Source organism: Pipra filicauda, unplaced genomic scaffold (genome assembly GCF_003945595.2).
Source record: "Pipra filicauda isolate LSUMZ 115617 unplaced genomic scaffold, ASM394559v2 scaffold76_size2844353_pilon, whole genome shotgun sequence".
Classification (NCBI taxonomy): Eukaryota; Metazoa; Chordata; class Aves; order Passeriformes; family Pipridae; genus Pipra; species Pipra filicauda.
In genome coordinates, this window is record NW_024104942.1 from 121,636 (window position 1) to 146,009 (window position 24,374).

Below are 24,374 nucleotides of genomic sequence, written 5' to 3' on the forward strand. Positions count from 1 at the left end.
CCTAGCTGAGGGCTGTGAGTGATGTCTTAATGTACCAGCCTTCATAAAGTCCTGTGTGTAGCAATGTAGAAATAACATCAATGAAATGTTTTTCCACATACGTAGGATATTTTATCCCCAAACAACTCCTGTTAAAACTGCAGTATTGTGGAACTCTGTCACTTGCTTGCCAAAACTGCCAGAAACTGTAGGTACCACCCCTCAGTTCTGAGATGTGTTGGTGGAGCACAAGCAGCTGGAAACATTTCTCCCAATTAACTCCCTTTTCTGTCCCATCTCCCCATCTGCCCTTGTATATACCATATTTTTATATTCAGAGGTTTGAAAAAGAATAAGCAGTGTGAAAGTTCTCCTCTAAATCCAGAAAATGCGATTTATTTTCCCTATCATAAAATAATAAAGGTTTAATATTTGAGAATGTTTGAGGCATCTCTGTGCTGTCTACCACCCCAACTCTTGCATTGTGAATGTTGAAGTATCCCCAACGTTCCTGGTTTTCTTCTGTTATTTCCTCTTTATAAATGGTTCACTCTTTAGAAAAGGACCACAAACATTTGCTCTTATACGTCATGTGTTATAAAACTCTTTCAAGCCCAGTGGATAGAGTGAAAGATATCAAATCTAGAGAGAGGATATATAAAGGACAGATGTTTGCACCAACTTGAATGTACAGTGCTTAGTACTTTAATCCCTTGGTCCCCAGGGGATAGACAAGTTGGTAATATCTTCCTTTTATAGATGGGGAAAATATGATGAGGTAAATAAGTATATCCTCTTAAGATGTGTGTATATAAATAACTGAAAGAGAAAAGATTTATTTTAGGCCAAACTACTAGAAAAAGTTACAAATGTTTAGGGTTTTTCCTGTGGGTGAGGACATTCATAACTACATCAGACAGCATTAAGAATTTATAGTGTAAATATGCTTCAGGCACAGATCAATTAATAACTGGCAAAGGACCTAGCAAAGCACTCTCTCAGGGAAGGGATCATTCTGAAATTGTGCATGACTGCATCTCAGGCCCCCTTCTTTTGTACCTTCTGGAATTGGCCACTGTCAGGAAATAGGAAACTCATCATATCTGGTCTATCGATTGCCTACAGCTGCAGGTACTTAGTGCAAAACCTCTTCTTATCCAGGACATTGTGGTACCTTCTGGAAACCTTCAATTTTCCTTGTATACTATTTGTAGTAAGGGTGTATGCTTCATGTTGTACACTGTGCTGATCCCCAGGCAGCTGCAGGAGAGGAGGGTATTGGAAGGTCCAGTGATCTATGGCAGTTGTTAGCTCAGAGCTCATGCCAGGGTCATCAGTAACAAAGGAAATCTGTGGTATGAGGTTAGCATTCATCACCTGTTTACTACGAGAGTGCTGCTTAATACTCTGAATTAACCATGTCCCCAAGGCAAATGACTTTACATTGTGGACAGTAGAATATTTCAGCTGCTGATAATGCTGCATGCTTGGGTGAAGCTCTTGCATTCATGTATTTCCAACACTGTCTTAACATAATGGGAGATGATGTCAAGAAAACGGCAGCTTTTCCCTCTCACAGTCTAGAAATTGAAAAAATCAGCAGTTCTCCGCTAGTGTAAGTTTTCTGAATTTCTTGCTTAGGTCTCAAGGAAATTGGTTTCTTGTACTGTTCACCAAGCAATATTTTAAACTGTTAATCAGTATCTGATGTTGGGTTTCCATGTATTTCCTGGGGAGACTATGAGCTCTATGGCTGTTCATCTCCTAATGTAACTGCCCACAGCAGTCTGTGCCTGGAGCATCAAGTCCTCCTTTTCAGTTGAGGCTGTGGGTGGAACAACCCCCAGTTCCTGAGCAGAAAGGCACCTGAGTATATGTTTTGTTAAAGGATGGGGTTTTTTGTGTAGTGCCTCCTGTACCTCTGGAAGGTAGAGGAGGATTTCTGATGCTGTTTGGAGAACCATTATCACAGCAGTTTTTGAGGCCTCTCGTTGGGGTGCTTTTGTTTCTTACATAAAAATGCTCAGGTAGGGTAGCTTGAAAACGTTCAACTTGAATTTGTAGTTTGTATTCAAAGGGAGAACTCTTTAGTTCCATTACTGATTGCCAGCAAAACATTTCTTGTTGGTTCCTCCAAGTCTGTAGGATTGATAAGGACTGCCTCCACAGTCTTCATTAGGGTTTTCTTGAGGCCAGTTTTCAGGCAGCAGTTCCTGTCCTAGATGAGGTTTAACAGAAGCAATCTTGGAAACTGGCCTACACCAGCAGAAGGGAGTCAGCCAGAGAGAGTGCAGCTCTCTGAAGGTGTACTCGTAGTCCCAGGAAAACTTTCAGAAGTTCTGTTTTCTCGGTCCTTGCTCTGTTGTCTGACAACTTAATTCTTTGATTTCTAAGATAGGTCGACTATTATTTGCAGGAAAAGGGAAGAGGGGAATTCTTTAGGAGCCTGGAGAGCTTTGGTGAGGAGCTGTCAGACTATCAAATGGAAAAACTGTTGTTCAAAACTGTCCTGATCAAAGCTTTATGCTCACAGAAAACATTTACTTCATCATTTTTATGTGTGTCCAAGGTGTCCCTGTAAAAAGGATTTTTATGTTTGTCCATTTCCTCAGTGACACACTCTTCAATGTTATTACATTTTCTGGCACTTCCTGCTTCTATGAAGATACTGACTTCAGCTTTACAATTATTTTCCTAGACTGTGCCTTGAGGCTGCTGCTTAGCAAATGCTAAGCTAACCTGTTTGTCTGGAATATCACAATGCTGCTTGTTTGCCTGGAAAATGTTGTGGCTTTATGCAGGCCACTGTTACCAGCTTTGAACAGAGGGTTGGACTAGAAACCTTCAGAGGCTCACCCTAAATTTATTTTGCAGATGTAATAAAGAGCAAGCTTGAACCTCAGTGTCTCTCTTACGTTTTAAATGGTGAAGGTTTGAAGCTCCTGGCCTTCTTAGTGCTTAAATAAAATCTTCTGTGTCAGTTAGGCCTCAGAAGTTCAGGGGTATCAACACAAAAGTCTTCCTTGAAACTCTTTGAATTGCTGCACCTGTTCAGGAACTGTGATGGAGAGGGTGCATTGCTATATCTGTTACTGTCCAGTTACTGAATGTTATCATGGAGAATCAACACACTGATGTGTCAGATCTTCCTCTGCAGGGGAAATAAAAAGTTGAAAAAACGGTTGTGGGGGGAACAATTTGTGTTGAAGTGAATGCGAATGAAAAGTTTGTCCTTATTAATAGTAGCTTGGCATCTCTGACTTTTTTGAAAAGCTGTGTACATAGTTATTTGATGCCCACGATTATCTTGGGTGGATATTTTCTTGTTGGAAAAAGGTTTAGTGGTAGCTGCTCAGTAAAAGGTAAATGTCATAAGAACTGCTAAAATTTTTATAAGTGTATTACTTGACTCTCGGGTAAAATAGCTTTTATTTTATTTTTTTTTAATTCTAACTGTTTTCTTTTTTCTATTCTTTCTATGTAAAGAAACGATTGAAAGCAGCAGAAGCAGAAAGCAAGCTAAAACAAGTGTATATACCCAACTAGTAAGTATCTCTTTGTATTGTTTTGTTTCCTATCTCATTGTAGAGGGACTGGTGTAGCAGTTTCCATGGCCTGCCAGTATTGTATATTTGCTTTATTTGCATAAGAGGGACATAGTTGAACAAACATGTCAGAGAACTATTAAATTAGGATACCAGTATAACCAACCTTCAGCTGATGCTTGAATTCCTTTATATTTTTGCTAAGTTAATGCTGGCCACTCTGATACTGATAAACTAGGTGCCCTGTGGAAGAAAACACAATAGCCTTGGTATTTCAGAGCTGGCTGGAACAAAGCAGCTCCTCCCTCTGTGCTTGCACTGCTGCTTATGAGTGTTGAGGCTGGTTCCACATGCTGACCTTCCACTGTGGGACACAGGGTATGTCCTCCATGGGCAGCAGAGGACTTTCCCAGTGGGGCTTTCCTGCTTAGGATGTTGTGCTGTCATGTTGCTCACTTCTTTCATCCTGTGTAACATTCCCATCTTGAAGTGACCGTTACTTAACTTCTAATTTTTTATTTTTATATGGGCTAGGAGCTGCGGGCTTGCTGGCAAGGTCACGGTCACGAACAAAAGGGTAGCTAATTAACTGCTCAGTAACTTCTGTTTTTCTTAGTTCTTGTCAGCAGTGGATCACCAATGCATGGTTGTTCTCTAATGTAATTTTTTTTTATATACAAATTTCTCTCTCTGTAAAAAATAATATATTAAAATATATACTATACAGAGTATATATTGTATATAATGACATATTATTCTTAATATATAATGCAGGTATATGCATTTTAAAACAAAAATCTTAATAAAATGTTTTCTATTGCATTTCCTCTGCATAGCCAATCAACAGTTGCTATAATGCAGAACTTCTAGTCTGCTCTGCCCTTTCTCTTTTCAACTTTCACTCCCAGCTATGTTCCCCTGTGTATTATCCCCAATAACTCCTTTACTCTTTTATGCCATCTCCTTTTAAATATTTATGAACTTCTGCCGTCTGTTCTGCTACTTTAGACAAAACTAATTTTTATATATTTAACTTGCAAGACAGTCCCTTTTTTCTTCTGAAAATAGAGGGTTTCTTTTTTGCTTTGAAATATGTCAATATCTCTCAGGTGAATTTTCTAAAAATGAGGTGTAATATTCAGAGTGAAGCCAAATAGATTTCTTGTCATGCAGTTTCTCAACAGTACTGCTTTCTGTGGATGCTCTTACTCTGCAGAGGGACACTGGACCTCGAATTAAACATGAATTCACAATGTGATAAGCTCGTAAAGCAAAAGGCAGTGTAATTTAGACTGCAGATGCAAAAGGATATTGCAGACAAGAGAGCCTGGTAGTCCTGCTGCTGCTCTTGGATTATAACGTATGTAGGTAGGGCTTTGTGTTTGAAAGGTTGTGGTGCTCATTCAATAATGGCTGTCTGGAGTGGTGTCTTATCCCTCAGCAGTGTACCTCAGCAAGGTAATTGTTGTTCCTATCTAGAGAATACAATAAAATCAGCAACTTACCTCCCTGCTTCTGGAAAAGATTTCTGTCTCTACCCATGCCTCTGGCTCTTTTTGTCTCTGGCTCTGATTTCCAGTCGTGGTTGATTCTGTGAAAGTTATACCTTAACTTACATATTGTTTAATTGATGAAATGGGAATCAGATTTTCCTCCTCCTTCAATCTCCTTTCACGCCTATCAGGAAAAGTAGCAGTTGTGTATGTGATTTATTAAATGCTGCATGAATGTTTCTGCTGCTTTTTTGCTGTTAATACCTCTAAATGTGGCAACAATTAAGTATTTCTAAGCTTTTGGATTATTTCTACTCAAGTTTCAGTACGAGGTCTGGCACATAGGTAGTGCATGCATACCTAGAAGAAGATTATTTTCTTGGCTTGTAATAGCAATACACGGTGTAGGGATCTAAATATCAATGTTATTGATTTGTCCTTATCGTGTTACTGAGCCCATTCCTGTTTCAAGGCTTGAACCATAATGATTCACTTGTCACCCCAAAAATAAATTACTTGATGTAGGCTGTCACAAGACCTATGCAGAAGCAAATCAGCTGATTGACTGAAACCTATTCCAGCAGTAGCTGGTGTAGAATTGTTGGCAGGGAGAGACCCCAAAGGATATCAGATTTAAACTGTTTTATCTTTTTTTTTTGTCTCTGGCTGTCTTCCATTGATAGGACTATTGTTCCGATGTTAATAAGAAAATGTAGGAGAGAGGAGGAAAATAATAAGAAAGAGAATAGAAGCTGCCTTCAAGGGTCACATACATGTTACACAATGAAAAACAACAGCTCTGTGTGAAGCATTAGAGTTGGTATTTTTTAACTTGAGGCTGTGCCCCAAATTTATTAATGCAGGTAACTGAAGCGTGGAGAGTCATACAGGTAATTGATGTGAGGTTATCAAGTCCTAAACCAACATCTTAGAAAAAACACTTCTGTCCTAGATTGGACAAACATTTATGTGCCTCTTCCAAGAATAACCCTGGTTTTGGGACAGGCATTTGTAGTTGACGTGACTGAACCAAATGTCTGTGTATACGGCTTTGTGGTGCAGCCCTTTGGTTGAAAAGCACTAATGTGCTTTCCTGATGAAAGGAAAAAGTATAAAACCAGTTAAGTTCTGCATTTAGGAATTACTGAAAAAAATGGTTTAGTTGTTTTCTGTAGCACTGTCTCTGTCAGTGGGAGTGGTGTTAAAGCAGCAGCGGCAGCCTGAATGCACAAAGAGATTCCACCTTCTCACATGCCTCATTCTGCCACCCTCCAATGTGAATGCAGGGCTTGGAGACCTTTCTTCATGCAGGTGTAGTCTCAGTCTCTTTCTCCTTCTAGTGTGTACCCAAACATACCCTTCAGGCTGTTGTGGAAGTCATATTCTGGTTTTACTAATCTTACAGGCATCCTATGTACTTGCTTCTTTTTGATGACACTCTGGTTGTGTAGCTGGTGCTTTTTGGGATTAGGACGTCTGAAGTCATGGAGGCTGAGACATCCAATTTTTTGTGGCTTTTCTCTCTTTTGCTTTGATCTAAGTGATATCAGAAGGGCTAAGAACAGAAAGGGAAGAATGAACTGCTCCATACAATCTTTAGTCTCCAAAATGTATTGATGTAAAACATGAATTTTAGCTGTACATCTGTAAATGTAAATTAATACATTCTATTTACAGTATTTTATCTGAGAATCTCGAAGCGCTTTGACAAGCTGCAAACGCTGCCTCGCAAAGACATGTGAAGCAGGGAAATACTGTTCTCCCTGCTGTGCCCCTTTTGTGAAGCCAATAGGGAAACTGGAGGAATAGTTCAGAGAAGATAATGCTTTGTTTCTTGGTTGTCCTCTGCTGGAGGAGCAAGACTTTTTTTTTCTTCCCTGTTTCATTGTGCAGAGGTCTATTGCAGCATGGAAAACTTAAAGGTGTAACACCGCTCTTTCTTCTGAGCTGTGCTAGTTAAAATGGCGATCCTCAACATTTTGTTGGAGAAAGCTCCTCTTCAAAAAGCATTGTTTATAGGGGTCATTAGACCTGTTCTTAGAAGTGGGTATTTCCAGGAGCCTGGAGAGTTGTGAGAAGAGCTCACCTCTCTGTTGCCTGGATAAGGAATCCAGACAATTACATTTACCTAGAGGTAAATGGCATAAATGTGCCTCACAAAGGATTTTGAATTGTTTTTATTACTGAGGCTTTATTTCTTAATTGTTCTGGTGCATTTAGCACAGATGATTCCTTTAATAACAGGAAACATTCATTAGGTGGTATTAAGTTTATAATTATTTCTAACAACAAAAGTTTTATCACCGTGCTGTGGGTCAAATGCTAGCCAGTCATCTAGTGAAGTGATTTCAGTCTCCTATGGGGTTCAGGATTATCTTCAGGTTGGGTTTTTTGGGGCAGGGGCTTCAGTTCATGTTGACAGGCTTCCAGTGCCTTCTTTCTGCATGTGCTTTATTACCTTAATCTCTTCAGTTGAGACTGATCTTCTGCAGAATACAGCCCAGAAGTCTGCATTTCGTGGTCCCAGTTCTAGCACAACTCACTGCTCCTTCACAACTGAAACCTCTTTAAGAGTTCCATTCCTGATACAAGAACTAGAAGTGGTAGTTTGCCACACCATCAGTATTCTCACTACCTTATTTGCATCTTTCTCTTCAGCTTCATTAATTGCTTAATGATTCATCCTCTTACTCATTCGATTCTCTTGTTAATAGCTGTAGCAGGCTTTGGTTATATCAAGCAAGTTTAATTAACATATCGTCAACAATTACGAGCTTTTTGCTTCTCATATGATGAAAACATTATCTTCCTGAATTTTATTATTACTGCCACTTTGAAACTTGACCTTAGCTTTGGAGCAGGACAGTTTCTGGTGCTTGCTGCATCTTCATTAATTGTAGTGTTTCAAAATCCTGAAGTTTGGCACAACTATAGCGTGTTAGTCCTGCTGATCAGGATGGTTTGGTGATCGGCTTTCACCTGGGCATCCCTTCCACTTGTGTTTAAATACAAGCTTGATAATGGTCGTAGAGAGGACAGTGGAGTCAGGCCATCACCCTCCTTTCTGATCTCTGTTCTTTGAATGTGCTTTGTTGGGATTTACTGATGGATTTCAGACTCTTTTACTGCCTTTTTGGAGGATAAATCCAAGGTTTAGAAGGGAAGCAACATGCCTGATGTTAAGCCATAAAGCTTTAATTTTCTTTACTTCAGTCTTCTGCTCTGTCAAGCAATGCCACTTGTAACAGTGTTCATCTGTGAGGGCTGTTTGTTTTGCAGTGTCTTTTGTAATGTTTGCACATGGAGTTTGCTAGTGAATCATTGGCAAAAGTTCTTTTGCTGCAGGTTACTATAGTGACATCCCAGAGCAAAGTAGTGTGTGAATGTACCCTCTTTCAACTGCCCCTTTGTTAAACGTGCCTGCAGATCTCCTGCCATCTGTGGTGTCAGAACTTCGTGGCATTCTGATAAGCACTCTGAAACACTTTAATCTTTGTAAGAGCTGGGTGAATTAATAAGCAAAGGGAGATGAAAACCTTATCAAGCTTGTTAATTAATCTGAATGCCTTTTTCTTCACCTCCTGTGCTGCTTTTGGGCTGTGTATGTGCTGCTCAATGTACTGCAGCAACAACTACTTACAGTGTTCCTGTGCCACTTGGCCTCCTGAGCTTTCTCTGCTGCAGAAAGGCCCTGAGCTTTACAGTGAGAACACTGTCAGAAGTTTTTCCTCGACTGGACAAACACTCTCGTGCCTCCTTACACAACATGTGTGTGGTTCCTGTAGTTCATTCACAGCAGAACCTATTTTGTCTCTATAGAAATGGAGCTTTCCTGAGCTGTGTATCTCAGGACCTGATTTGACATTTTCTGATAAGAAGGGTGACCTTCTGGCTTCCAGGGCAGTGTCAGCTTTCCAGCGGCATTTGGGTTTGTTCTGGAGCTGGGAGGGACGGTTGTCTTCAGAATTATAGCACTTGGAACTCCTTTGCTTTCAGGGGTCATTACTGAGAACGTGAAACCTAATACTGATACCCCATTAGAAAGAAATTATTTTGGCTGTATTCCCACAATGCTGTTTTTGCAGCAGTAGCCAGGCTGAAGCGTAATAAATATGTTGGGTCACTAAAATCACTGGGACTTCTGTGTCAGTGTGCAACTAATGTGTAAGAAAATGGGTTTTTAGAAAGCCATTTAAAGATACTTCTGCTTGAATAAACAGATTCCAAATCACAGAATTTATTACTTGGAAATAAAAGGAATATACCCACTCCCTGCAGTCTTCAGGTAAAAGAATATGAGGGAAGTGTAATCAGCAGTGCAGTTCGGGGTTGTGTTCAGCAGTTGGCTCCAAAGCCAGCCTGCTCTTTGTTGCTTCTATAATGTGAAGTCCTAACAGCACCCAGGAGTCCTTGCATATTTGATAACTCCTTGTGTATTCTTGTCTGAAACTTTGTGTGTGACTTCTTCCATCTTCCTCCATTCCCCAGAAGTCCTGTCGGTGCAATATTGATACTCTGTCCTTCTCGTTCCCACCCATGCCAAGGATTTTTTTTAATGTCTCATTTTCTGCCTCAGATACCTCTTCCTCTGCAGAGATTCTGTACCATTCCATATTACTCTCTGTGCCAAGGTTTTGTTTCCCCTTCCATTCTCAGCTCCTGCTAGTAGGATTTCCCCCCCCCCCTCTTTTCCTGAAATCAGCGTTTTAAAGAGGGTATAGGGATGAGGTGAGGTGATTCAGATGTTGTTATAATGTGTTGGATGTACTTGTGGGAATTGTGGCCACATGATGCAAACCTTTGCAGTAAGACAAATGGAAATATTTGTGACTGCAGTTTAGGGTTATATTCCCCTGAATAAAGCAGAGGTTGCTCTTTTCTCTGTCTACATTTCCTGCTCCAGTCCCCAGCCTTCTTTTTGGAGGTTTAAGTAAAATATCCCTCATGTTAAGAACCTGTAGGTGAGATCTTTTTTTCACCTAGATTTGGATGTCTGGGATAGTTAATAAGATACCTACCTGTCCTCACTGATTTATTGTTTTCTGAAAGGTTTTGAACTCTTCTAAATGGCATCCAATTATCATTATTTTCATTACTGATGTTATTTAAATATTATTGGAGAGAGTGTGTTCATGGAAGTCAGGTTACTGGTAAGTACAGCTGGTTCCGGAAACCACGTGTCGAATGAAATTTAAATCTTCAAACATTTTGGGCCATACTTTCGAAAGCCAGGTAAGAAATCACATGCCTCAATTAATGCTTGTCCTTCTTTTTGCTTTGTGTTTTAAGTAACAAGCCAAACCCCAACCAGATCAATGTAAATAATGTCAAACCAGGAGTGGTAAATGGTACTGGAGTCCAGACACAGAACACAGGAGCAGGACGGGCCTGTGAGAGCTGTTACAGTAAGTGCAGTGCCAGCGTGGCAGCTGTGTGTGCAGAGTGAGTGCTGTGTTGTAAACCTTAAAGTAACAGCTGTGTTGTGGTGGGGGTGGCAGACAAGGCTTTGCAAGGGTGTGGGGGCAGAATTGAATATAGCAGCTTTTAGGCAAATCTGCTTTTGTTGGGTTTTTCGGGGTGCTGTTTTCATTCGTTTGGTTGGTTTTTTCCTTACTGGTGTTATATTTGTAAATAGAATTATAAAGTATGAAAGGGGGAGTTAGTAAATGTTCTACATAGTTGTGGGTAACTACTGAGTGAATACTTACATTACCAAGGTGTGAATTTGATAATTTTTTCATCATTTTTTAGTAGATTTCAAAATATGTGATACTCCTATATTTGGACTGCTGCCTGATATTAATATATAGAGTTCTAATGATTGTGTTTCTTTACGGGGAGCTGGAATGTAAGACTGTATGAGAAGTCAAGTCACAGATTCTGAACTTTCTTTAGCTGTAAAATTAATGTATGGGGAGTTCCTGCAGACAATCCTCCCTCTCTGCTATGCTCTGCAGATGTTGTCTACCAGTCCTCCAAAATGAGAGCCTTCAGTTCCATTGGCAGGAAGTTTTCCCATTCTAATAGTTGGTTTTTTTCTGTTTATGTTTTAAAAGGGGTTTAGATTAATTAATGTAATTGATTCTGCTGAAATCACAAGTATATTTAACAGTGGTGATGACAGTGAAGCCATTATCAGTTTTTTAAAGTCTGTTTGAGCTTTGCTCTGTCTGTGTGTGGGTTTTCTTTTGTGATGATTCTAAAGAGAATAAGCTCTGAAAAGTGATCCTGTGTAAGGATATATATAATTTCCACCTTTGTTATCTCTAGCCACCCAGTCTTACCAGTGGTATTCTTGGGGTCCCCCTAACATGCAGTGTCGCCTCTGTGCATCCTGTTGGACCTACTGGAAGAAATACGGTGGCTTGAAAATGCCAACACGGTTAGATGGGGAGAGACCAGGACCAAACCGCAATAATTTGGTAGGTACCCACAAAGCAGGCTGGTGCTCTCACCTGGAAAGCTGGGTGTCATGGTATCTAACTAGCTGTACACTGTTCTTAAATATTTAACAGCCCAAAGAATGCCTTCAGCCTCCATTGTTGTCCTTGGGTTTGGTATTTCGTGTCTTGCAGAAGTTGGCACGTTCGCTTCAGCTAGAAGTAATTTGTTGCCAAGTACTACCCTGAGAAAAAAAAAACAAACACAACATCATTTGTTTAGCAAACTAGCCATCAAATGCATGGGATGACTTAATGGAGATGGGGAAAAACTGAAATGCCAGCCAGTGTTTCTGGTATTTGGTTTCCATGATTTTTGCTGTAGGGGGAAGAGGACTTTTTTTTTTTAAATCCCAAAAAGGAATTAATTATTTCCTGAAAGCTGTTTGCTTTCCCAAGGCACATTCAAAATTAGATACCCCAAATAGCTAGTGGCTTTTTAAGAGATCCCTTATCTTGTTTTTCTGTTTCAGCCTGGTTTTTTTAATAATCCTTTTTGGGTAGGTTTGAGTAAGCATTGTATGAGCTGCTTCTGTTTCATTTTTCCTCTTTTATTTGAAAATCAGAATTCTTGGATTTTTCTTTGAATTTGTATAAGTTCAATCTGGAAGCATCAGATATTGGGCTGATTGGAAAAAGTAGCTGCATCACATGGACAGGAGGACAGTGCACACTGAACTTTGGGTTTAGGTTAATTTCTTTCCTTTCTCCTTTTCTTTGCTATCATTCCCTTTCCATTTCTTCAGTTTAACCTCTGTCCTTTCCAGGCTTCTCCTAATTGCTGAGATAACTGCCAGATTTTATCAGCCTTATGCTTCTTGTTTGTTAATTAAAAAATATGTAAATAGTCAGAGAGGGGAAAGCCTTGATCTCCCCAAACTGAAATTTCTTCCTGTTTTCCATCTGTGGGATAGGTTTGAGATAACAAGGTACTACTTGCATTATTTTTTTGGTTGATTTAGTTGCTTTTCATGAAGAATATACTGCTTAGGCTCTCTGTAGTTGCTAAGTGTCTTCCAGTAGTATTCTTTATTACGTGCAGCCAATATTTGACATCTGTGAGTGCATTTGTTGAGTTCAGAGTTAAGAATTAAAAATAATTCTTGTAATTTTGAGCCAAAACCTTTCCTGCATGCAGTATGTTTGCTTTGGGAAGCGAGTTTGTGGTGTATATTTTCATCACGCAGCCCTTCCTGATTTTCTTCTCCTTACAAAAGTTTTGTTATAAGGAGCTTGCATTGTGCATCCAGAGCAACCCTAAGCACCCAAAGTTGCAGAGTCTTTCTGTTGTCTCTATAAACACTACATCATGTGATAGCACCAGGTAACTTCTTTGGGTCCCTGCCTTAAAACTTGGGACAGAAATAAATACCTCCCTGTGAAGTGAAAAGGTTTACCTTCATTTTATCCTTTGAGATATTTTTCGATAAGATTTGGGAAATGGGGAATAGCTGGGCTGAAAGTATTTTTATCTGCGATACCATTTCTGTTTTCATGTCTGAGAGTCAGTAGTTGAAAGTGATTTTATATGCTATTCTTTCTCTTCTTTAAAACCATACTTTCTGATTATTTTTTTAGAAACAGTTTTTATTTTGCTTTCTCTTTAGAGTCCTCACGGTGTGCCAGTACGAAACAGTGGGAGTCCCAAGTTTGCTATGAAGACACGACAAGCTTTCTATCTCCATACAACAAAACTGACAAGAATTGCCAGACGTTTATGTCGAGATATCTTGCGCCCTTGGCATGCTGCAAGACATCCCTATCTGCCTATTAACAGTGCAGCAATCAAAGCAGAATGTGAGTGGTGCTGCAGCTGGGACCTCCTTGCAAAGGAGCTCTTTGAGGCTCCTTTCCTGTAAAGTTCAAGTTGCAGCTTGTTGAGATGCTCTCTTGCATGTAGCTAGTGGTTTCACAAAATCTAGCTATATTTGCAAAGCCTTCTAACTGATTGTGGGCTAGGCAAATAACTTTGAAAATTCATATAATTATCTGTTTTAATTTATTCATGTTTGCTGTTACATCGAGTTGTTCTCCTGCATTTGTGTCATGTTGCCAAGACATGCTTGCCACCTGTAAAATTTCTTTTAATGGGAGAGCTTTTTCAGGACACTGGAGTTATTAATTTAGTTTTGCTCTGGTATCTAAATGTCTTTACCCTCTAATTATTTTTCTGTGTTTTACAGGCACAGCACGTTTACCTGAGGCATCAGAAAACCCATTGCTATTAAAGCAAGTGGTTCGAAAGCCTTTAGAAGCAGTACTCCGGTATTTAGGTATTAAAAAAAACAAACACCACCAAATGCAAAAGCCCCCAGCCATAGAAAACACCCTCCTGGCAATTCTGCTGACCATCTGGTTCTTCCATTTGGTTCTAAATTTAGATGCTCATTCTGGACTAAAAAAAGCCCAACAAAAAAAATCCCCCAAACAAAACCAAACATGAAAACCTTCCCAATAACTTGTCCTTTTTCCTTTTCCTACTTAATCTGACAGACCTAGTGGCTCCACACTCCACTCCGGGCTCATCGACCTGTATCAGAAACTTTTTCATGTGAAGGGAGGGATGTGTTTGCTGTGGCTTCTGTTGTATCTGGGTACAAACTACCAGCTGCTAACAGAGGCACAAACGTAATATTTTGGGAATATTTGGTTGTCCACTTTTCCAATTTTTGGGCTGTCTGGAGGCAGTTCATACAGTTGGGTCCTCCAAGAAGCCTCTTGGATTTAGAACAGCACTGTGTCCCACAGCTTGTGACTCAGTTGCTGGCTGTTCTGTTCTGAAACTAGACAAGGGGACTATATGTCCATTCTTTACTTTCCCCTTGTTTTTTGGAATTTTTTTTATTATTATTATTATTTTAATTACAATTTTGTAGAGGACTTGGGCCTCATCGGCTGATCTGTGGGAGAGTACTGAATATCTCCCTCCAGGACTTGGGTGTAAGTTTTAGGTGCTGGAAGCATCTAGAGTGATGCTACGTGACATGGCAGTGCTGACTCCAGATGAATGCAGAATCGTGTTCCCTGGTGTTGCCGGTTGCTGTTGATACCCTGCAGACATTTCCCGGGTTGTTCCAGCAGCCAAACGCGAGTCTAACCGCAGAAAGCCGGCTTGGAGGGGGGCTCTTTGAAGGCTCCCGGCCTAGCAAGGAAATTGATTGCCTTCTTATTTAGATAAGCAACACTGGAGCTGATTTTAGGTTTCTTTGAACATTTTTGTTTATGCAATATTGTAAGGCTGAGGGTGTATTAAATATTTACTGCTTCTCTGTTGAGTGTTGTACTTCTGCTGTAAACTAATGGGATACACAGATTGAGGAACCCTTGGATACTTGCAGTGCAGCAAAAGAAAGCCAGTAAAGGGAGAAGTTTGCTGTTGGATAAAATTGTTCTTTTAATAGTTGTACAGAATGTAGCAGTAGATTTTGAGTTTTCATTGCACTGTGTCAGGGTCTCCATTGGATTATTGAGGTAATGATAGAAATGGAAGGAGGCTGATGGACTGGTAAGAAATGGAGGGATGCTTGTGGACTGGCAAGAATGTATTTTTGGAGATGTTGTGCTTAGTGGGCTTGAAGTTATATGTTACTCTGCTGTTGGGCCTGTAAGAGAAAAAACTCAGTTGAAGATCCCATTTACTGCTGCTGGTAACTTTCTCAAAATCTTTTCAGTTGAAGAGCGTGTGCTTCATCTCTGCCTTGGTCCAAAGCTTAAATTCATACTCCATGGGTTCTTTATAGTGGGTCTTCGAATCCTCACTTGTTTGGCTAGTTAGGAAATTTTATTTTTTATAAACCTTGCAAAACTGGCAAAGTTGTAATTTCCCCAGGGTTAAGGAGTGTTTCATGACTGTCCAAAGTTGGCTTTTAATATACAGCACCCCCAAAATCACTCCATGTTGTCAGAGAACAGTATTATGGAAATAGATACAAAGTGCTTTTGTTATCAAATCTTATTTTAGGATGATATAATGACATTGATTTTAACATCTTCAGTAGCGGTGAATTTCTAAATATATGTATATGCTTTGTATCAGTAGCAAATGCAAGTCAAAATTATTGACTGAAATCACTTGAATATAAAGGGAGGTATACTTGGTCACCTTGGAAGTTTGCAGGGTGTTTTCAGATTTATAATTCCAGTATCTTTGCTAATAAAAAAATACCACTTTGCTCTTTTTCAACAGAGTCTCATCCATGTCCTCCGAAACCAGATCCTGCAAAGAGCTTGTCCAGTTCTCTCAACAATTTGACTCCTGCTAAGTTTACGCCTGTCATTAACAATGGGTCCCCAACTATCCTGGGAAAAAGAAGTTACGAACAACACAATGGAATGGATGGTAAATATTTTTCCACAAAATGTATATTGTCTGTATAGGCTTTTCCTTCTGTCCTTTCGGTATACAAAGAGATGATGTAAACCCACAGTCCTTTATATAAATTCCAAGTTTCTTATTCTTGAGGGAGGCTATTTTTTCCTGTTGTACAAATCGCCTGTCCCACTTCTCCTTCTGGGTGAGACACATGATGTGGACTGCCTGGGAGGTGCATGCACACAAAAGTTGCTGTGCTACTGGAACTCTGCCTGGCTTGGCCAATCTTGCAACTGGGATAGTGAAGGAGAAACTTGAGTTTTTAAGTTAGTAGTACAAAGAATAGCTTAATAGCTTTTTCCAGTGATGTTTCCTTTTTCTTTTGAGGTTTACAGCTTTTTAACCTGTAGGTAGTAGCTATGCAGTTCCCAGGTGGCTTTCTAATGTGTGGGTCACCTGGCTTTCAGCAAAGCTACCAGGGGCTGCATGGCCACAATAAAGGCAGGCTGCTGCTTAGCTGAAGGAGGCAGAGGAGCCAGATCTGGCATGGCATAAACTTGTTCCTGCCTTGGAGCAAGTGACTCAACAGGGAGGGAGAGCTAGAGAGTTTTTCTCATTTTTACCTTTAATTTTAACTTTATATGTAGCTTATCTGAAATATAATTACAAACATTTGATATCTGATTGTGTTTTAACATTAAGAACTTTTAAAACTGCTGCTGTTCAGGTTGCTGATGTGATGTTTTTCTCTTTTCTGTTCACTTGTGCTCTATCAGGCAACATGAAGAAGCGCCTGTTGATGCCTAGCAGGGGTAAGACCTTGAAGCTGCGCTCAGCTTATGCTAGGAGAGTGATTTTTAGTTTCATCTGCTGGCTTGTCTGTGCTTTGTGGCTAATGAGTCTGTGTGCACCTTCTGTGTTGATGTCTAAGTGTTCCTTGGGTAACCACTTCCACCCATGGTTATGCTGTTCACCTTTCAGGCTTTTCACATGCAGGCGACAAGTCGTACAACCCTACTGAAGATGCAAAATCCTGTATTCATAATTGATTACTAATTCCTCCAGTTGACAGAGCAGTCTTCTAGCAGTTCTGTGAAACTGCTGGCAGCTGTGATGGTTGGTTTGAAAGTAGGTGTTGTTTCACTGACTTTTAAGAAAACAAAGTTTCACGGATCTCGAACTACTTCGAATTCACTCTGACCAAAAGAAATAGAAGACAGTATTTACATCAAGTCTCAAAGTCTCTGTATTTTCCACTGAGAGTGGACAGTCTCACTGGTGAGAGACTCTCTTCTCTGCTGGCAGTAGAAGATTATTTTCAAAGTTTCCACTGCTTAAAAATTAATCTGTTCTGAGTACTGAACAGACCTCAGAAGCTTTCATTCGTGATAATGCAGGAAATGTATACGTGATGTCACTTTACCAACTTCAATGGAACAAACCCATTTTGAATAGTTAGGCTAAACAAGTGTCATTGTGAGACAGGCAAACACAAAAACTTAAGCTTACCTGTTCCCCTGAGCTGGCCAACACTGCATGCCCTGATGTTGAGCTTTGTGATTAATGGCTGAGGCAGCGGATGGTTACCAGTATTTACATGCATGCATATATGAGTGCATGTGGAGAATACAACAGTGAGGACAGTGGTTGTTCTACTGTCTGGCTGTCTTTGGGAATTTATGCCTTGATACCACGTTGCCGAGTTTTCATGTACTTTGTAACTTGTCTTTTGGGAAGAATAACAGAGCCCTGCTGCCTTGGTCAGTTTTGCTTCCTTGGAAGCTTCGTCCACTAATGAGGGATGTAGATGAAGAGTAGCTCATTGAATTTCCACAGCTCCCAGTGACTACCTGCTTATGGGCATGGCGGCTGCTCCCTGCTAAATGTCTTCCTCAGCACGGGGACTGCTGAGTTGCTCAGCAGATCATGCACTTGTGAAGCTCAGAGGCCCAAAGGAGGGAAGTAGAACAGATCCTTCTCTCAGGAAGGCTCTCTCTGCACTGAGCACTGGACTTAATAACCCAAGGCGATTCTCTGGAAATGGAGGTTTCTTATTTTAGTGTTCCAAGATACAGAACACTGCTCGTATAAGTATTTGATTAGATACATTTCAGTCATAACTGTCGCTGAAGCAGTTTGCAAAAAGATTTTGGAGGAGTACCTGTTCAGGCTCCTCAGAATACGTGTTTCTCTGAAGCAGATGTGTGTAGCTGTGCAGATCTCCCTGAGCACCTGCTGCTTTACCTGCTCAATCTGTTCTCAGCCAGCCACTGAAATACTTGCAGTAGTACTTGTCTCTGTAACTGCTAGGTAGGAGAGTAGAGTTCAGTCCCAAAATCTGTTTACCTGCTGAGGGAGTGAGTGTTAACTGAATATTTTTGTGAGCAGTTCAGCTTAAACTTGTTGGTTGAGATTTATTTGTGAATGTAGAATGTTTGCCACGCTGCAGTTTGACATCTGAAATACTTCCTGACCCTGGGTTGCTGGAAGCTTTGCCAAGACAGGGAAGGAAGGGAACCACCTGCAAAGAAACAAAGTTTAAAGAACTTGGATCGAGATCTGCTGGGCACAGGGAAACAGATGGTGAAAGTTTGGTGGATCTCTTTCTGTCCTGTTCCCATTTTGTGTGTTAGTGCCCCTTAGCACAGGTTCCCAGTTGCCTTGCATGTGAGCTGGTAAGCCTTGCTGGCTGGTGGGCATGGCTAACACTGGTTCCCTGTGCCGTGCAAGAAGTGGGATCGTGGTGCTGAGAATGGAACCATATAGGTTTACTAACCTGGGAGGGCTGTTGGCAGGAAGGGAGAGGAAGAGCACGAGTTGAAACTGTTCAAAAGAAGCGGCAAACAGCAGTGAGAGTAATGAAACCTTTTGACCGGAATTTAGGAGCCAGCGAGTGAGTTACTATAAAAGGATAGAAATAAACCCATCTATCCAGAATTTTGGATTATAGCTGACCTCTAAAGTAGAAGGAAAGGATTAATGAGGGTAAACTGAATTGGTAGAACCAATCAGATTCTGCATTTACATGAGTCCTATAGATACTATGGGAAATTGTGGGGGTTTCTGTGTTGTTTTTTATGTTTCTCCTCTCCCCTTAGTGATACCCAGTGACATACTGGCTTAGGTCACTGTAGGAGTGTACTGCAAAGAAAAGCTGATGTTCCAACAACTGCACAGAGGCTGAAAATACTATTTCTGCACAAATTTAGGTGCAGGAAGACACTATATCCACCTATGTTGAAGTAGTTTTCAAGGAGATGTTAACCTACTGCAATGTTGTATGGGTTATCCAGGTTTTTCTCTGCTTCCTACTGCTGTGCTGTGTTGGTGGCACCTGCAAGACACCTTACAGTTTGGACAGGTCACTGTGTCAAAGTCTCTGACAGGTGACAGTGGACAGCTGTTGTGGTGGGCTTTAGCTGAACTCTCTTTGCTGGTGATAGAAGTCTTCTGGTGCTGGGCTATTACTTCCAAAATCAGAGGAGAAGTATGGACACTGTCAGTTATGGCTGCTTGCTGAGCTGATGACATGTGATGAGTTTGTAAGGCTTCCTTATGGCCAGGTTGTAAAGCAATATATAATCAAGAGATTTATTTGCAGGAAATAAGCCAAGTAGCAGCTTGTATTTTTGCTAAGTGTAAATCATTAAGATCCATGTTTATGCATGGTAATTGCTGAATTTTAAGGAGTACTTCAGGTTTTTCCTTTGGAATTTTGTTGTTTAATTGCTTGGTTTTTTCTCTTGCTACTGTAACTCCAGCTAAGTAATTTTAACTTTTCTTTTTCTGACTCATCTCTGCTTAACCCTTGAGACCTTAACTTTTTCAGGCTTTGAATATGATTTGTCTGGCCAGGCATCTTGAGTTTTGACCGGTGCCTGAATTCCAAGCGCAGGAAAATATTCTTAATCTCATCTCCTCACTACCTGCATTCTATTTTATAAGAAAGGTGCAGTCCTTTCATCTATTTTGTTTTCTTCCTCTTTAAATCATCTTGGAGGCATCACTAGGTGTACAGTGCCCTTCCCAGCTCTCCTTCAACATTAGATTAGCATGGACAAATTGCTGCAGGATCCTATTTTTGGAGCATGAAAAGTACAAGGAGTCTCCTAAGCTGTCAAATACAGTGAGATTTAAAAAAATTACCAGTTTATTGCTTTTTCACTAATGTTCTGGAGCTTGACTCACAATCTTCACCATGAAACTTCCCCTAGAGAGATAGGATGTTTTATGTTCTGGAAACTGTTTACTTGATTCCTTACACCTATCCAGTGTGGGATCCATGTGGTACTTGTCTATGCAAATTCCTGCTGGGGGAAGGGAAGGAGCATTGTTAGATTTTTATTTTTTCTCCCCTCTCTTTTATACCATGTTAGCTTTCATGTAATCAAATTTGTTTTTCAGGGTCATCACATGCACTCTAAAATTGGCAGAAAGAGGGAGGACATGAATGAGTAGCTGGAATAAAGGGAAGGCTTTTCCCAGCAACAAACTCGCATTGATAACATGGTAGTGGATCGAATGCTGAAAATTGGAGAGGGTTTATAGAAGAGCTGTGAAAACAGTGAAGGGACTGGAAAACACACTGTATAATGGAAAATGCTTTTACCAAAGTGGAAGTTGTAGATGTTTGTCTCTGCTGACAGGAGCAGCAGAAGTATAATAATAGAGGGCTTTTTGTCTAGCTGGGAATCTAATAATGAGCTGCAGTAGCCAGAAGGTACAGTAGAAAAATTTTGGCTGGAAACAAGCTGCAGATTTTTGAATGAGGTTAATTAACTGTTGGAATACCTTGCTTCTGCTGCTGGGGATTTCTAAACCCAAATGGAATGTCAGTCCAATTTAACGTATTCTGGTTCATTGTCTCTCACCTCATTTTTGGGAAACGTGAATGAACTTCTAGAAATTGAAGCTTTCATCAGCCTAGCATGGCTTTAGTTCAGTTATCAAGAGATGAGCATGACAGTGGAAAAACTGTTCTTGAGCAGAACCAGCTGTTGAAGTGGGAAAGTAGGGAAGTTCTGTAACATCAGCTATGTGAGGGACCAGAATTACCTCAGTTTTTTTTCCAGCTGACTTAGACCTTGCAGAAAATGTATCAAAATTCTGCCTTTATCAACAGTGGCCCCAGTTGTCCTTCCAAAGCTGAGGAGGGTGTATTGGTCCTTTAGTGAAAAGTGCTATACAGGGGGTATGGGGCAAAAGTCCTGGCCTTAGCTGTTGATATCCAAACCACAGTAATGCTGACTATTAACAAGAGAGAAAATGTTCAGTGTTTTTTAATGGAATGACTGTTTCTTGCCAGCAGCAGGGAAGAATGGCAAGTTGCTTGAAAAGCTTGTGCCTGTGCAACTTCCTTGCTTTAGGTTATTTGTCAGAAGTACTGATTATTTTTGAGAATTTGACTTAGGATTTTGTATTCAGATGTTAGGTGAAATTTTTTTCTCTTGCCTTCAGTTTAGCCGTGATACTGTGTTTAGTTTCTTTTGGTGTTATGGATAAAGATCTGAAAATGAAATCAGCAGATGGGCATCATGCTCTATGGATCAGCTACTAAAAACTATTTTATCTAGGAGCAATGGGATGGAGTAAGGTGCAGATGTTGACTGAGTGAGAGGCGAGTGTATATCCCAAGGCAGTGGTAGAGAGCAGGTGTAATTAATGTGAGAGGAAATGAATGTATAACAGTGCAAGGGCAGAATTGCAAAGTCCCAGACAGTACAAAGCCTGAATTTGTAATTGAGTGGAATCTACCTATGTGACACATATCATTCATATATATATATATATATATATACACACGCACACACATACACACACATGTATGTATATGATGTATAATGCTCCTAACTCTAAGAATAGTGAATAATTCAGTGCTTTCTAGTTTACATAGCTTGGATCAGCAAATCCTAAAGCAGTAAGGTGTGCATGGTTTTGTTGCCTCTTTTTAACCACTTAGTGTGTTACAGCCAGGCAGGATATATATGATGCTCTTTTTGGAATGCAAGTGGATAGTATTGATTGGCTCAACTGTGAGACAGATGGCAGCTCTCCATTCTCAACATCCTTGTCCAAGGGTAGCTGCTGACTTCTTGGAGTTGACTGTCACTATCCAGAAAGTATTAGCAGGGTCCTTGAAGTACTTGTAGCAGGAGGTACAGCTTTGCGTGAATAGACACATCTGTGAGGTGGTTACAGTAAATTAGTGAGACCTGTTAGACCAAGCATTTTAGGAAATGCTGTCCAAATCCAATGAAGTTAATATGCAGGGGTTAGTGGAAAGAGGTGGGTAACAAACCAATACTTACTCATCCAAAATTAAAGCCACTCTTTGCAAAATCTCTCATTTGGAGTTACTGTGTGTTTAATGTTGTCTTGGGTTTATCTGTGCAACAGAGAACTGTGATTACTTCTGTGTTTCTTTACAACCAAACCAGTCTGTATATCTCTATTTGTTGCATGGGGCTGGGCTGTATTCTGAACTACGTCAATCTTTCCCTTTTTTAACCTTAAACCTTTTTTTTCCTTTTCCTTTGCCAATCTTGGTAGGAACTTACTTAGGTAAGTAAATTGCAAATTTAACATTGTTTTTATGTACCACAGAATTTGAAGGAAATGTTAGTCTAGGTGGTGTTTGGTACAATTTATGTTCTGTTCTGCTTGTTGCACTTGCATTCCTGAAAGTTTGTAGCCTCTGATTGTTAGAAGGTGGACACTCAATCTGCTCACAGCAATAACACACTCTTGGTAGTTATAAGAAAGGGAGGGGTGCTAAAGTGTTCTTGCAAGCTTGCAAAAAGTGTATGTATGTATATGTCAACACACTGAGACTGCCTCAAGTGAACCAGTAACCTGGAATTGAAATCCTTGTTCATCAAGCCTCATTCATGCATGAATTTTTATATTTTTTTTCTAGCTTGCTCACAAATATGATACTGTTGATGTTTTTGTTACTGCTGGGAAGGATGAAATCCCAGGAGGAGGATTCCTTTTGGAAAAGGAACATGCATATAAAGAGTGTATGGATTTTTGAAAGGAATGTATTTTAGGGGAGTAAAGTTGCTGGTTGTGAAAGCGTACGTGAAATTCTCTACGTTCACTGTGACTGGAGATGCACTCATGAATCTTGCTGCATATTGCATGCTCTGCATGATACTTCTCGTTGGTAAACAGAAGGTAAAAAACAAAATGCCATCTGACTAATTGCTTGATGAAGGACCCATATTTTTGTGTGTGGTAGATACTCTGAAGACTGAAGTTAGTAACTTTGCATAAATATAAATTTAACAACTCCGGGTTGTGTCCAGTGGCTGGAAGCTGGGCTACTCTTCCTCCTTGGTACTTGGGTCAGTTTTGTACAGTCTTCTGTTGAACTATGAAATGGACTGTAAATATCCAGCAACAGTGTTGTATGTTCACACATGGAAAAGCACTGGAAGGTTTCTACCCAAGCAGAAAATTGTCCATGCTTCAGCTTCTTGAAACTTGCTGTAGTAACTTCATGGGAACATCCCTGCACTCCAGCCTGTGCTGGGCACGCTGCCGAGGGTTTAGGCTCTTCTGCTTCTGAAAATGGCAGTTGTGTTTCGTGTGGTGTTGGCAAAAAGCAGGCAGAAACTGAACAGTGGGAGTGATTTTTGTATGCCGCCACTGAGATGCTGAGGTCCTCTCTCTAGAGTCGCAGGGGATGGGACTGGATCAGCAAAGAGCATGTTTAGTGTCAGGCTACCAGTGGGAACAGATGTGCTGGTTTGCTTTCCATTGGGAAATGAGATTCCACCACTCCACTCGATGTTGTTGGGTGCCACCTATCCCCTGCTCCCTCAGTGTGCTCTTGGGGTGGTGCTCTAATTGCTGCTGGAAGTTTAGGTATTCTCTCATTCAGAATTTTTATTTTAAACAAATCTGAAAGCATGAGATTCAAATGAAATGGAGAGTGTTAGAAAAGGAACGGGTTGGTTGACTGAGAGGTAGTTTCCCAGTAGTAGCAGACTTGTGTTGCTGTTTGTGGTAGTCTTTCCCCACCTGTGCTTCCTTAGGTGAAAGTATATTCATCTGCAGCTTTGATACTTCAAGAAGAAAGGATCATTAGGGCGTAGTAACCTGCTGGACTGGTTTTCAGCCAAAATCTCTGTGATTGTGCTTATGCTTGAGGAACAGTTCTGAGGTCTTTGGCACTAAGTTGTGGGGAGTGAAAGCCTGCTCTGAGGGTGTCAGTTAATCTCTGTACAGGGATTAGATGTTTTATTACCATTTCAGTAACAATGTAGAATCATCTTTGGCAAAGGACATTTATGATTCTCTGCAGCTATACCTTCAGTTTGTCTTCATTTTTTCCTCTGGTACTTCCTCTTTATTTCAGAGACTGGCAGGAGGAATTGGATGTCAGGAGATTTTCTGGGGCCTTGGGTTCTTTTCAGTGCTATGGAAAAAGCCCTCAAACATTTAATCTGGAGTTTTCAGAGTATATTTCAATTTCTTTGGCCGCAAAAGAGTGGAAGACCTACTTACAGGCACAACTGTAGACCTTTACACTTTGTGGTTTTAAAGGTTTGGTCAATCCTAAAAGCTTCTTTTCTTGTTTGTGTATTTCTGTGTCATTTGG

At 40.4% G+C, this 24,374-nt stretch overlaps 1 protein-coding gene across 5 annotated transcripts in view; it reads left to right on the top strand.

Annotated features, from left to right (window-relative positions):
- The window catches only part of MTA1 (metastasis associated 1), a 77,265-nt gene that overhangs the window by 40,859 nt on the left and 12,032 nt on the right, over window positions 1–24,374 (top strand). For 3 of the 5 annotated variants that reach the window (XM_027713289.2, XM_039389780.1, XM_039389779.1), the window contains exons 11-17: window positions 3,466–3,524; window positions 10,307–10,422; window positions 11,288–11,439; window positions 13,065–13,254; window positions 13,641–13,730; window positions 15,644–15,796; window positions 16,546–16,581. In XM_027713289.2, the coding sequence (XP_027569090.1) occupies window positions 3,466–3,524; window positions 10,307–10,422; window positions 11,288–11,439; window positions 13,065–13,254; window positions 13,641–13,730; window positions 15,644–15,796; window positions 16,546–16,581 (796 nt within the window). Of the gene's footprint in view, window positions 1–3,465; window positions 3,525–10,306; window positions 10,423–11,287; window positions 11,440–13,064; window positions 13,255–13,640; window positions 13,731–15,643; window positions 15,797–16,545; window positions 16,582–22,318; window positions 22,331–24,374 lie in introns of all 5 variants that reach the window. The other 2 variants (XM_027713286.2, XM_039389778.1) reach the window with 1 other exon arrangement.